General features: G+C 37.5%; 1 protein-coding gene across 2 annotated transcripts in view; it reads right to left on the minus strand.

Annotated features, from left to right (window-relative positions):
• NLK (nemo like kinase) overlaps window positions 1–15160 on the minus strand; it is a 170300-nt gene that overhangs the window by 68002 nt on the left and 87138 nt on the right. For both annotated transcript variants that reach the window (XR_010748893.1, XM_066363739.1), the window contains exon 2: window positions 2478–2607. Coding sequence is in view for 1 of the 2 variants with exons in the window: in XM_066363739.1 (XP_066219836.1) it covers window positions 2478–2607 (130 nt within the window). In the remaining variant the exon portion in view is untranslated. The remainder of the gene's footprint in view (window positions 1–2477; window positions 2608–15160) is intronic.

The raw sequence follows: 15160 nt of genomic DNA on the forward strand, positions 1-15160 counted from the left end.
TCCTACAACGGCCACGTTAATTTTTTTTAAATGTCATTTCATCATGACATTCCTTTACCCTCTTCCTATTCAATCAAATCTTAATCTCAAAGACTCATCTTAAGGTTTGCCTTCTCTATGTCTAAAGCATCTTTCAACTTCTAAGTCCACACAATTTGTCCCTTCTCCTTAATATTACGGTATTTGTCCATCAGCTTTCACCTGAGAAGCTTAAAAATGCATAGCTACCTGGGTCTCGACCCCAGAGATTCAATTTAGTGGGTCTGGATGAGACCCATGAATCTGCATTTTTCAGGCTCTCTCGTGATTCCAAAATACTTCTAGGTTTGGCTGCTCAGCTTTTTGCTATGCCAAACACAGACTGTCCTGTATTAACATTTTACCATGCAGGCGGTCCTCCCACAGCACCATTATCATAGTGTTTATCACATTATTAAACTCTTTGAGGGTAAAAAACCCTAGAAGCTAAGGTAGCTGTGGAAAACAGGATGTGTACAATAAAAGTTTACTAAATTAATGAATAGGGGCTCTGAAGCAAGACAGACTTAGACTGTAATCCTGTATCACCTTCACCTTGGGCAAGATACTTAATTCTAAGCTTTGGTTTACTCATCTGTAAAGTAAGGGTAACAAGCCCTATGTGACAAAACTTTTAAGGATTGAATTGTATATAAAGCATTAAATGTATATAAAGCATTTAGCATGCTCCCTGACAGACAGTAACAAGTGTTTAATACTTGGCCCCCTTCTCTCAAAAAAAGGACCATGTTTTAAACTTTTTTGTACCCTCTATATGATCTAGCACTGCACTTTATAAATTGGACACAATTAATAAACATCTCTTGCCTGAACTATATCAAATACAAGTTGCCTTTTAGACATTCCATATATACCAGGTTTGCTGGCTCTGAGATGCTTTTGGAGAAATAATAAATCACAGAGCATAAAATAAATTGATTATGTGTACAGGAGTGTAGTGCTATGCCATCTTCATCTATAACTGTCTGCCTCACTTTTGAAAATTCTCACAGAAATCACAAGCACTCTCCTATGACAGAGCTTTTCAGGAGCTCCAGACTGTGGTGCTTGTGTTTTATAGGTGCGATTTTCAAGAATTCAGTTTATTTCTTTTCTTTTCTTTTCTTTTTAAATAAATTTTTATTAATGTTAATGGGATGACATTAATAAATCAGTATTTCTTTTCTTATACTCATTCTGACACTATCTGTATAACTTAGTTACTCTCTAGAAATGAGTCATGAGAAAAAATATCAATAGCAGCTATTATATCATCCCTCTGTTATAAAAGAAGCCAATAGAGGTCTGAATATAATAAACCATCAAAACCCTTAATAAGCAAATTTCTGGTGCCACCTTCAAAATATTTCCCCACTATGAATACCTTTACTGGAGTGTCTGACAATGTACGTAAGGTCTGCACTCTTTGATGCTAGGGTGGTAGGTACCCAGGCAAAAACTAGGCAAGCACTAAACATCATTCTAAATCACTTCCAAAATTTGAGGAACCAGTCATAAAATAGAAATGATTGATATTTTTAAAGTTACTGAAACAAACACATTGCAAAGCAGTGCCAATTGACTGATAGCAATAACTTAAAAAAAAAAAAAGATTTCAAGAGGGGTAACCAATCAATGTATTATGTCAAACCAAGGCGCTTCAAGTAAACATATTGTAAGTCTGATATTCCTAGTTTTATCAAATAGTTCAATCCTATACAAATATCTCTCTCAAAGAGAGAACCATACTTTCGCCAAAGTTCTAAAGGTTCCTGTACAAACAAGCAGACTCACAAGAAATTATTGCTGTATTTCTGATAAAGTTTTTACTTTAGCAATTAAAGTACCACAGGTTGAGTACCAAATAGTTTTTCTTTTTACATGAAACTGAAAATTAAGAATCCCAATCCTAGTGTTCCCCAGGTAAATTTTAAACATTCAATTCATAATTCAGGATTAGTTGAGATGAAGCTATTTCTAAAACTACACTCATTCGATTTGTCTGTGAGTTTTGACACATTTAAATACAGCCATAAAAATAGCTAACCTGTGTTACTTTAAGAGCTGTACAGTTTCTTAAGAGGTGAATCTGTTTCGCCACATCTTTAACTTAATCTCTGATTAGAAATTTTAAAGGGTAAAAAGAAAGCATTTAAAACCAGGGGCTAATTATTTTCCCTTAAATCACTCAGACTACATATTACACTCTTTAATTTAGTATTGTTCCTCAGCTAAATATTAACATTTGCTTTACCTCAATTAATATTTATCTGTCAACCAATAAATCTTAGAATTCACTTAAACTTGATCACTGTTCACAAAAAGGGTCTAGTTTGCTGCAGGCTTGCAAACCCATTTAATAACTGGCATGTTTCTTTTCTTTAACTCTCTTTTGCTCTTTACTAATACAATTAAGCATGCTTTGGAAACGGTTTATCCCAAACACCAATTTCACTTACATTATCATGTTTAAAAAAACACAACATCTTCAATTCCCGGAAGACCCTTTTGCAAGAGACCAGATTCTGGAAGACGTTGGGCATCTTTTTGAGTGCTACTCTCTTTCCATCTCTTGGATCTGTTACTGACCTACAGAAGCAATATTTGGGGGGGGGGGGGGGGGAGAAGAAAAAGACACAGAGAAATCAATTCCAGACCTGTTCTTTCACATTTCACAGTATGACAAATATCTTTATTTTTAAAACTCAGTATTAAATCCACCACTTACTAATGCTTAAGGTGTCAGTGAGAAAGAAAACTAAAAAGATTACACACCTATAATCAAAGGGAATGTGTAGCCAACACAACTCACTTGCCATACTTTTTTCTTTATTTTTAATCCCTATCCAAACTTCTTTAAACAGTTATTCTCTCTGAGATGTTATTTAGCAATACATCTGAGGTTAGGAGGACTACTACTGGCAAAACCATTTTGAGGATGGGAGGAAAGAAGTATAGAACATTAACATGATTGAAGTCAAATTAGTTTTATATGCTTTATTTTCAGAACCAAAGTCAAGATGGAAGAGATGTTCATTCAGATGTTAGCACATTTAGTTCAACATAGAGTATATAACTTAAATATTTTGGTTTCCTATATAAACAAACAGCTTTCAGTAATAAGGATTTCAGTACCACCAGTAGTTGAACAGTGTCCCCTCCTCAGAAAACTAAGTGCCAGCTTACGGTGGTAGCTAGGTTGTGATAATGTCTTTCCTTTTGTTTCTCAGCTCTTGGTGTGATAGCTGCCTCCTATAATTACTATCTCTTTAATAGCTCAGTGTCCCCCTTTTTTCTTTGAGCTTTCTAACACCTGTATAACCAATTCCCTATATTTCCCTATGTTTGAAATATGCATGTAGTTTCTATTTTTCAGACTGGACCCAATTGATATACACATGAAATCAATAAATTTGGTAAATATATCTAAGTTGTCATTTGGCAAATTCATTTTCCATAAATTAACATCAAGTTTTTCTTCCTTTCACTCATCATCTACAAATGGTTGTCCACATACAATTTATATTTTGCTAGATTACTGCCTATCATTCCCAGATATCATCACCCTTCCATTCCTGGTTTCAGTCACCCAATGCTTTGGCTATCCCTCCTATATGTGTCATTTAAATATCTGACCAGTAAGTCCTCAATGCCTTTATCCAAGCTATTAATTAAAGTTTAGGACAGAACTGAGAATACATCTGTCCAACAGATACAACACTAGAAACCATGAAACTGGCAAACAATCATCAGTCTTGGAGATGGTTCTTAAATTAATTATTTAATTAACCACAGTTGCTCAGATATTTCTCCATCTTGTGTACAAGGAAGTCAGACATTCCTCAAACTGCCCTCTTAACTGTTCTCAAATTGCCTTACTGAAAATAAAGCATTCCTGTTATCTACCTAGCTATCTATAACCATGCCAAACTTCTTTATGAATACCATGACTTCCTTATAAATTCATCTTATTGATCACTACTTCCTTTCCTAAGTGTTCATGAACCTCTTAAATGGTATATTCTAGTATTTATTTATTTATTCACTTATTTATTTTTTACAGAGATAGAGAGAGAGAGAGTCAGAGAAAGGGATAGACAGGGACAGACAGACAAGAATGGAGAGAGATGAGAAGCATCAATCATCAGTTTTTCGTTGTGACACCTTTAGTTGTTCATTGCTTTCTTTCTCATATGTGCCTTGACCGTGGGGCTACAGCAGACCGAGTAACCCCTTGCTCAAGCCAGTGACCTTGGGTCCAAGCTGGTAAGCTTTTGCTCAAGCTGGCAACCTTGGGGTCTCGAACCTGGGTCCTCTGCATCCCAGTCCGACACTCTATCCACTGCACCACTGCCTGGTCAGGCTTATTTTTATTTATTGATTTTAGAGAGAGGAAGAAAAAGAGGGAAGAAGAGAAAGATGGAAGGGGTTAAGGTGGGGTTGGAAGAGCAGGAAGCTTTTGATATATGCCTTGACTGGGCAAGCCCAGGGTTTTGAACCAGCAACCTTAGCATTCCAGGTCGACACTTTACCACTGTGCCACCACAGGTCAGGCTGTATTCTAGTATTTTTAAATAGCATGAAGTGTCTTCTTTCTGCCTAAGCAGGTGGTGGCACAGTGGATAGAGCATCAACCTGAGATGCTCAAGACCCAGGTTTGAAACCCCAAAGTTGTCAGGCTTGAGCATGAGATCCTAGACATGATCCTTATGGTCGCTGGTTTGGCCCAAGGTTGCTGGCTTGGGCAAGGGGTCACTGGTTCAGCTGGAGTCCCCTGGTCAAAGCACTATGAGAAAGCAATCAATGAACAACTAAAGTGCCACAACTATGAATTGATAGTTTTTATCTCTCCCCCTCCTGTTTGTCCCTGTCTGTCCCTGTCTCTCTCTCAAAAAAAATAATAAATAGCCTGACCAGGTGGTGGCGCAGTGGATAGAGCATCGGACTGGGATGCGGAGGACCCAGGTTCGAGACCCCGAGGTCGCCAGCTTGAGCGTGGGCTCATCTGGTTTGAGCAAGGCTCACCAGCTTGGACCCAGGGTCGCTGGCTTAAGCAAGGGGTTACTCAAGTCTGCTGTGATCCCACAGTCAGGGCACATATGAGAAAGCAATCAATGAACAACTAAGGTGTCGCAACAAAAAACTAATGATTGATGCTTCTCATCTCTCTCCGTTCCTGTCTGTCTGTCCCTTATCTATCCCTCTCTCTGACTCTTTCTCTGTCTGTAAAAATAAATAAATAAAATATTTAAAAAAATAATAAATAATAAAAAAAGAATAAAGACTCTTCTTTCTTCCATTGACTGAAAAGTTAGGCCTGGGCCGGTTGGCTCAGTGGTAGAGCATCAGCCCAGTGTGTGGATGACCATGGTTTGATTCCTGGTCAGGGCAAACAGGAGACGCACCATCTGCTTCTCCACCTCACCCCTCTCGCTTCTTTCTCTCTCTCTTTTCCCCTCCTGTAGCCATGGCTCAATTGGAGCAAGTTGGCCCCAGGTACTGAGGATGGCTCCATGGCCTCCGCTTCAGGTGCTAGCTAAGAAGAGCTTGGTTGCTGAGCAGCGGAGCAGCAGCCCCAAATAGGCAGACCACTGCCAGGTAGGGAGCTTGCCAGGTAGATCCCAGTCAGGGTGCATGTGGAATCTGTCTCTCTGCCTCCCCTCCTCTCATGGAATATAAATAAATAAATAAATAAAGTTAGTAGAGCAATTAAGTATTATTATTATTATTATTATTTTTTTTTTTTTGTATTTTTCTGAAACTGGAAACGGGGAGAGACAGACAGACTCCCGCATGTGCCCCACCGGGATCCACCCGGCACGCCTACCAGGGGCGATGCTCTGCCCCTCCCGGGCATCGCTCTGTTGCGACCAGAGCCACTACAGCGCCTGGGGCAGAGGCCAAGGAGCCATCCCCAGATCCCCAGCGCCCAGGCCATCTTTGCTCCAATGGAGCCTCGGCTGCGGGAGGGGAAGAGAGAGACAGAGAGGAAGGAGAGGGGAAGGGGTGGAGAAGCAGATGGGCGTTTCTCCTGTGTGCCTTGGCCGGGAATCGAACCCGGGACTTCTGCACGCCAGGCCGATGCTCTATCACTGAGCCAACCAGCCAGGGCCTAAGTATTATTTTTAAATCTTCAATAGCTTTAAATGTAATTTAACTAGGCTAAGAGACCTAACATTCTTGACAGTTGCTTAAAAAATACCAAACAAAATTTACAATACTATTTATAACCCATATAAACTAGAAAAGTAAAATAGGAAGAAAACAAAATATAATATTTAATTCGGGCTATTAAAATTTTTTTTATCTGTTTAAAACACCACTTCTGTAACTAGGAACCAGAAGAGAAAAATGTCATGTAGATAGCGAGGAAGGAACATTTTGGATCACAGATTGCATTTAATTGTCAATTTCTCTTAAGTCTTCTTTAATCTAGGATAATTAGCATTTCTTTTGTCTTTGGTGACACTGCCATTTTTGAAGAGTATAGGCCAGTTATTTTGTAGACTGTTCCATAATTTGGTTTTGTTTGGTGTTTTCTCATGGTTAGATTCAGGTTATGTATTTTTACCAGGAATAATGCAGAAGTGGTGTCTTCTCAGTGCATCACATTAGAAGACACACTTAGTCAATTTTCCCCATTACTGGTGATAACTTGGATCTCTCGGATGAGGTGCCTATCAGCTTTATCTCTACTGTAAATTACTATTTTTTTTCCCTTTGTCACTGTGTAATTATTCTTTTCTTCACCAAACTGTGACCTACTGCCTTTGGCATCCACTGATGATTTTTGCCTGAGTCAATTATTACTATAATGGCTGCCAAGTGGTACTTTAATAATTTAATACCTGCACAATAAATATGAGCTTTTTAAAATGAGTAAATTGATTTAATACAGTGCCCTTTCCAAAAGCCTCACACAGCAATACTTCTTCCCAACTTCTGACTTTTTATTTACTGGTCTTGGCCTTACCTTATAGGAAAGCTGGTCTAAGATAAACCCACTCCTCTCTCAAGGTTATTACTGTGCCTTGTGATTTAAAGTAAAACTCACAAAGAAGCATTTTATTTTATTATTCATGCAAAAGTCAGTCATGCCTGTGGCTGGTAACAATGTAACTCTAATGAATGTGAATGGCTGTGCAGTAATTTCACGCCATGTTGAGTTTGTTCTCTCTTAACTTGAGGTAACAGATGCTTTAGTTCAACAAATAGTACCACAGAACTCAGATAAGTGCCGAAGCCTGTTACACAGGAATTCTTTTATTTTCTTTGTTACTGAAAGGCTTGCTGTGCTTAGTTTCTCTGCTGCTGCAACACCCTAGCCTAGTTATTCCAACTGTACTTGTTAATGAAGCTCTAGCTGTCGAGATAAGGAACTACATTTAGGGCAACTTTCATCATCTCAGAAAAGAGGAGCCATATTCACTTACTAGACACATTCCCTACTAACCCCTGGGTGCCCTAAATAAAATACTGCACCTGTCATTTCATATGATTACCTTCATGAACATTCAAGTTATACAATATTTACTCTATGAGTTTTAAATTAATGTTTGATTCTGCAAACACTATATTAAAAATAAAGTTTTAAGTGTTGTGAAAAAGAATCCTTTCTTACATCTGCTCAGAGTGCATCAATCCTTTTCTGCACTTAAAGACTATAAGTTCAACTGTTTTTTAAACAGCCAGAAGAATCCACAAGTCATTCTTCAGAGAGATATATAATCAGTCAAAAAGAGTACAATACCAAAATCAGAAAGCTTTTTAGATCTGGTGTGGTCGTTTTGTTGTAGTTTTCTTAATCCCAGGAAATTGTGACCATTGCCACAAATCTGCTTAAATTACTAACAAAGAGAAGGGCTGGAATGAAACAAGAGTGAAACCTATTACGGGGTTACTTTGCCATGCACAAGAACAGAGATTTTCAACCAACATGCTGCAAAAGGCACACTTGTGTGCCGCAAGCAAGTTTTAAAACATGCAATACTTTGACTATTTAGTCAGGGGCACTGACCTCTTTTCCATTAGATTGTCAAGTAAAAAAAACAACAACAGTGAACACAATAGCTATCTGTTGTGAATAAATCAAAATTACACCTATTTCTTTTTCAGATCAGCAAAGAATATATTTTTTGGTGAGTCACAGAATTTTAGTAATTAGTTTGTGTGCCATGATATGAAAAATAAAAACCGCTGCAACTTTAAATTAGTATAACTAGTCAGAAAGAATCTCTAAGAAATTATATGCTCTTCATTCATTTTATCTCAAGAATCTTTTCTCCACATGTTTTAGCAGTTTTAAAGTTCATGTTTTTGCTAAGGTTTTCAACTCATCAAAGCAAATAAATAACTTATAATGAGAATACTTCAACTTGGATTGAGAAATCAGGTTCTTCTAACTCTATTCACATGAACTTGTAATCAGTAACCTTCTATTTTTTGCTATACATACAATTACTATGTCAACTGTGCCAATACAGTACACATCTCAAATTACAGAACCTCCTAACTAGACTCTAAATATTCAGATTATGCTTTCATATTCATTTTGTAATTCACTTCCTTAAAAGTTATTTTTACTTGTACTTAAAGTAAATCGACTTGAGAAAACAATAGCAAACTATGAAGCCAAATTTCTGACAACAAATTATTTGTAACTTAGTCCTTGTTATATGTTCAAGGATATTATAGATTAAGGAATAAGGAATTTATTTTTATGTTCCTGGTCTAACAAGAATTTTATCAGGCTATAGTTTGTGTACACTCTGACATAATTCACAGAGCTGCATACTATTTAGAAGAACAAACCTAGGCATCCCTCACTCCATCCAAGAACACATAAAAAAAATTTATCATCTTTCATATTTAATTTGTTCTATCAGTTGGGATTTTCTAATGTTTTAAAAAATGTTTATCCAAATTTTGTATTTGCTGAGTTAGCTCTATATAAAAGAGATTCTTTTCCTTTTTAAAAAGATACTTATAAAATGATCCCCAAATCTGTTAACCTGAAATTACAAGGAGAAAAGGCTTTATACAACAGCTAAACCAAAGCAGTGAAATAGTTCATTTTCCCCCTCATATCCTAACATTATTGATAAGAAGTAAAAGACATTTAACTGAAAGATTTAAATATGAACTTAAACATTCTCTAACTCTGTGTTTAAATAAGTAGAAACAGCAATGATCCCAGCAGGTGAGACAGTACTGGGCCATTCTGATCTGTAGTGAGATACCCATGGGTGCTGATAAGGGAGGAGAAATTAAGAACAGGCAAGCCATCCAGTATCAGGCTGTTGAATTTATTTTCAAATACTTAGTGAATAAGATCTAACTTTTACGACCTCTTATCAACTCCCTACCAATAATCATTGGTTAAGTTAAATATAGGTGAAAATCATTTATACTAATGACTCTTGTCTTGGGTATATTTTACTGTTCTTAGACCATAAATAAATTATCCCATCCATACTGGAGGTGCTGTAAAGAAAGAGACTCTTCTTCCTAAGTCACTGTCAAGTACTCTGTGAGGAGTCTCACCCGCCTGCAGGAAAGTTGCCACATTGTCCTTCCAACGGGAAGTTTTTCGTGTTAGAGAGTGAACAAGTCTCAGCCTACAATAATATCCAATATCTGAGATTAAAGCTAACAAAAGCTATACAAGATCCATACAAAAAGAGTAAAATAGTATTACTGAAAGAAATTAAAGACAGAGAGAGACAAGCACTTTTCAGATTAGGAAACTCAATATTGTAAAAATTTCAGTTATCCCCAAACTCATTTATAGATTCAATGAAATTCTAATCAGAACCCCAACAGGTTTCTTTTTGTGCAACTACACAAATTAGTTTGAAAGTTTTTATAGAAATGCAAATATGCCAAGGATAGCAAAGATATTCTTGAAGAAAAATAAGGTGGGGAAAACTGTCCTACCAGATATAAAAGTTTACTATAAAATTTAGACTATAACTTTGGTGCAACAGACCAGTGAAAGAGAAATATGACCCAGAAATAAAGTCTTACATAGACAGGCACCTCCCTTATCATAAAGGTGTCTGCAATCAGGTATGTTGTGCCTTAAACTTTTGTTTCTCAGCTTCAAACTCATCTACCTAAATAAGGCTCTATAATACTGGGGCTAACACTCTGAAAATCAGTTTGGTTTTGCCAACTAGCTCCATGTTAGGCTCTACCAACAGGGGGTTCCCTGGGTGACTACAAGGCTGTAGAAGGAAACAGGACTTAGTCCTTCCTGCAGGCTTCCTGTCTGTCTCTTGTTTCTGTGTCACCCCAGCAACACTTCTTCACCCCAGAAGTGGTAGTGCTTTCTAGTAACAACTGGTGAACCCAGTTATAGTTTTCCCAACACTTGTGGAACCAGCCTCACTGCATCTTCCACCCCACATACCAGCACTAGGGAGCTAGTACCCTTTCCTTAGACATCTGAATTTCTGCTACACGGGGTTCCTAACTCTTAAAAATTCCAACCGCTTCCCTTTATTCCTCTAGCTGTAGGGGTAGCACCTATTTCCGTGATACATTTTGTTCCTGACTAGTCTTTTTAGATACCTACAACTTCATTTTAAACTTTAGTTACAAACAACTTTACAACTGATCAACATTTCCCTCCCATATTAAACTGTATTTAAATAACTGGTAGAATTTCTTTCCTAATTGCACCCTAACAAATACAACATTCTTTTCAAAGTATGGTACTGAAACAACTAAATAACCATATGAAAAAACAGAATGAAACTTCACCTCTACTTCGCTCCACACACCAATAAATTCAGATGGATTGTAGATATAAATGTGAAAATCAAAATCATAATGCTTATAGAAGATAATACATAGAAGAATACTGTTATGATATTGGAGTAGGGAAAGATTTCTTCAATAGGATACAAAAAGTACTAATCATAAAAAAATTCGATATATTTGATTACTTTAAAATAAAAAAATTACCTGTACATTAAGAGTAAAAATGCAAGTCACGCAGTAGGAAATGCTTGCAACATACATATAAGGAAAAAAAGTCTTTCATCCAGATACATACAGAACTCCTATATAAATCAATTTTTTAAAAGAGCTTTGTAATGCTGGTGGCCGAGGCCAGGCAGCTCCACACTGGATTTGGGCAGATGGTAGAGAAACTGAAGAACCAGAAAGCAGTGGGCCATTCCCATTTAATAAAGTCTCGCAAAGATGGAGGAGTAAATGGGCAGGGAAAACTGCTTCTCAGGCAAACAAACAGCAAAATGGCCCCTCACAGTGGCGAGCAGGCAATCAGCAATCCTCTGTCCCAAGGGCGAGCACCGGAGCCTTATATAGACTCTAAATACATGGCGCTGCCACGTGCTCACGCACTAATCAGGCAAAGTACAAGTGAGCGAGCCTAACACAGCTTTTTCCCAACATGCTTGAACAGGCACTTTTACAAAAAAGGATAATCCAACTGGCTTCTTAGTCAACTGGGAAATAAAAATTAAAACTACAATAAGAACATATTATATAACCACCAGAATCACTAATATATAAAAGTCTGATTATATCAAATATTTGGGGAAGATACAATGTAATGGAAATTCTTTTTTTTTTTTTTTTAGCCAGAGAGACAGACAGACAGACAGGAAGGGAGAGAGATGAGAGAGATGAGAAGCATCAATTCTTCCTTGTGGTACCTTAGTTGCTCATTGATTGCTTCCTATGTGCCTTGATGGGGGGTGGGGGGGAGGATGCAGCCACGTCATTGATCCCTTGCTCAAGCCAGCGACTTTTGGGTTCAAGCCAGTGACCATAGGGTCATATCAATGATCCTACACTCAAGCCAGAGACCCAGTGCTCTAGCTGATGACCTTGGGGTTTCCAACCTGGGTCCTCTGTGTCCCAGGCTGATGCTCTATCCACTGCACCACTGCCTGGTCAGGCTGTAATGGAAATTCTTATAGGCTGCTAGTAGGAATGTTAATTGGTATAATCACTTTTAAAAACAGATTGGTTTTATACTAAAATGAAGAGATGTATGTATATACTGTGACCTACAATTTGACTCTAAGGTATATATCCAAAAAGAATATGCACATCTATACACTAAAACACAAATAGGAGTGTTCATAGCAGCAATATTTGTAATACCTTTAAAAACAGATACAATCCAAATATCCATAAAGAGCAGAATGGATAAACAACTTGTTGTATATTCATATAACAGAATACTTTATATAGCAATTAAAATGAACTATCGCTACATGAAATAACAGATGAATTTCATAAATACAATTTTGAACAAAAGAAACCAGTCACAAATAAATAGATACTGTAAGATTTCATTTATATAATAGTAAAATATAAGCAAAGTTAAACTCTAATGTTTAAGGATGCTTACTTAGGAGATAGAAAGTATTAAAAAGGGAAAGTAGTTACCATAAATGTTAAGATGATGTTTATCTTGAGGGGGAGCAGAGGGAACTTCTTGGTGCTGGTCATGTCCTATTTCTCACATGGATGGTGGCTATAGAGGTATGTATTTTGTGATAAATCATTGAGCTGTATATTTTATTTTGTATACATTTCTATATTTGTTATATAATTAAAAAGGTAAAGACAAACTTCCCAGTTAAACTTGAGCATAAAAAAGTATTTTAGATTGCATACTATATAATGACTGATTTTTAAAGAAGACAATTCTTTCCCTTTTTTTTCCATAAAGATATACATCTATCCCAGCCCCATATCTTTCACTGTGGTACTGGTTTATTCTGTAAATAGGAGTACATATAATATTTTTCTTATGTTTTGGTAGCATTCCAAAGGAATTTGCTTGCTTAAAACAAGTAAATGTTTTCTTCATCATTACACAAGAATATGTTATTAAGAAGCATTCCACGGGAGAGTGTTGTCAGCAGAATTACAGTCCCACTCCTAACCTAATCACAATCTCCTAGCTTCTTCCATTGTGAAGCAAAATGCTGAAGCAGCTACAATATATAGCTTCAGGTTTTTAATTAGTTAGCCTTTTAAAAATAACCCAAACCCAAAATATTGCAAATACAAAACAGGAGGCAGACTTCCAGCTGTGGCAAACTGAAGAGGTCAGCAAATCTTCTTCCCCCAAAACACTATAAAACTGGACAAGAGTGTCAAAGACAACCATTTCAGGACTCCGGAAAACAATCAAGTCAAATGACAAATTTAAAAGTGTTTATTTACGGAAAACTGTGGAACTTTGGGTTAAAACAGTGGGAGTCAGTGGCATTACTGCTTGGGGCTGCTCCTTACCCACCTCCCATCCCCCATCCAAGAACAATCCACGTAGTAGGTGTATCTGGGCAGGGCTGGCCATGAAAACCAGGAACTTCACTGTCAGAGGCTGCTGTGATCTGAAGTGAAGGGCAAAAACTACATACCCAGTGACACTGAGAGTAAAAGTATTAAACTCGACTGGAAAGAACAATTAAAGCCTACAGTTCTGTTAGTCTGAGGCTGCTATCCCAGTTGGAAAAAGGAGTAGACTAACACAACTCAAGATATTTAACAAGGAGATTCTGGAAGTGAGAGCCATGTGCGGCTAGGTAAACTGCACACATACCTGGCTAACTAGAGGCTGCATATATGCTCAGAGTTGACCAAAGAGGGTCTAAGCTCTCCACCAACTGTGAGGCTTCCCACATGCAAAGAAAAGAACTGAGAGGTTCAGCAGAAAACAAAAGCTGGGGGACACTTGAAAACTAGATGAGCTCCCTTACTGGCTCAAGGTATTTGAACACAACCTTTGGCCAATTATTGGCTGACCACTAAGCTATACAGACACAAGGAGGACCTCAAGAAGGCCAGGCTTAAAATAAAAATAACAATTAAAAAACAAAACAACTGAGCAGAGACTTGAGCAGCTGCACCTCACAGGGTAGAAAGATTCTGCATATTAAGTCCAGTCAATTAAAAATAAGCAAACATACACAATACTAGCAATAACAAAAACCTTCAGGGATGGGACAAGGGCTAGGGAGGAATCAGATCCTGAGTTGTTACAATATACTATCATATATGTCTAGTTTTGAACAAAAAGTTACAAGACATGTAAAGAGCTAGAAAACCCATACTGGGGGGGGGGGGGGGGAGAAGCAGTCAATAGAAACTTCCTGAATGGGCCCAGATGCATTCAGGACTTCAAAACCAGCTAGTATAAATATGTTCAAGGATTCAAGAAAATTGTGTTTAAAGAATTTAAAGCCTGACTGGTGATGACGCAGTAGATAGAGCATCAACCTGGGATGTTGAGGTCCCAGGTTTGAAACCCTGAGGTCTAACAAATTTTTTTTAAATATTTATTTTATTGATTTTAGAGAGAGTAAAGGAGAGAGTGAGAGAGAGACAGGAATATCAATCTGTTCCTGTATGTGCCCTGACCGGGGATTGAACTGGCAATGTCTGTACTTCAGAATGATGCTCCACCCAACTAAACTATCTAGCCAGAGCAAATAGATTTTACAATTTCTCCTAGGAACAGAATAGATTATGGCAATGGTTTTCCTTACACCAAAGCAATCTTGAATTTCTATACTAAATCTCATTTGATTATGGTGAATATATATTTTTAAATGTTGAGTATCTTTTAATATGCACTTTATTTATATTAAGAGTATTTTCATCTATGTTTATTAACAAGATTGGCTTTTATTTTTATGTTCTGGCCTTATCAAGCACCATACTGTCTACATCAGAAAATAAACTGGCAGTGTTTAGTAGCTATTTATATAATATAGGTATTACACGTTAAAACATATTCACCAGTGATTCTAACAAATTTTCTCATGTCTCCTTTTGCAACTGACTTATTAAAAGTATCTAGTTGGCCTGACCAGGCTGTAGCGCAGTGGATAGAGCGTCAGACCGGGATGCGTAGGACCCAGGTTCGAGACCCCCGAGGTCGCCAGCTTGAGCGCGGGCTCATCTGGTTTGAGCAAAGGCCTACCAGCTTGAACCCAAGGTCGCTGGGGCCAACAAGGGGTTACTTGGTCTGCTGAAGGCCCGCGGTCAAGGCACATATGAGAAAGCAATCAATGAACAACTAAGGTGTTACAATGCACAATGAAAAACTAATGATTGATGCTTTGCATCTCTCTCCATTCCTGTCTGTCCC

This window comes from Saccopteryx leptura, chromosome 2, assembly GCF_036850995.1.
Source record: "Saccopteryx leptura isolate mSacLep1 chromosome 2, mSacLep1_pri_phased_curated, whole genome shotgun sequence".
Lineage (NCBI taxonomy): Eukaryota > Metazoa > Chordata > Mammalia > Chiroptera > Emballonuridae > Saccopteryx > Saccopteryx leptura.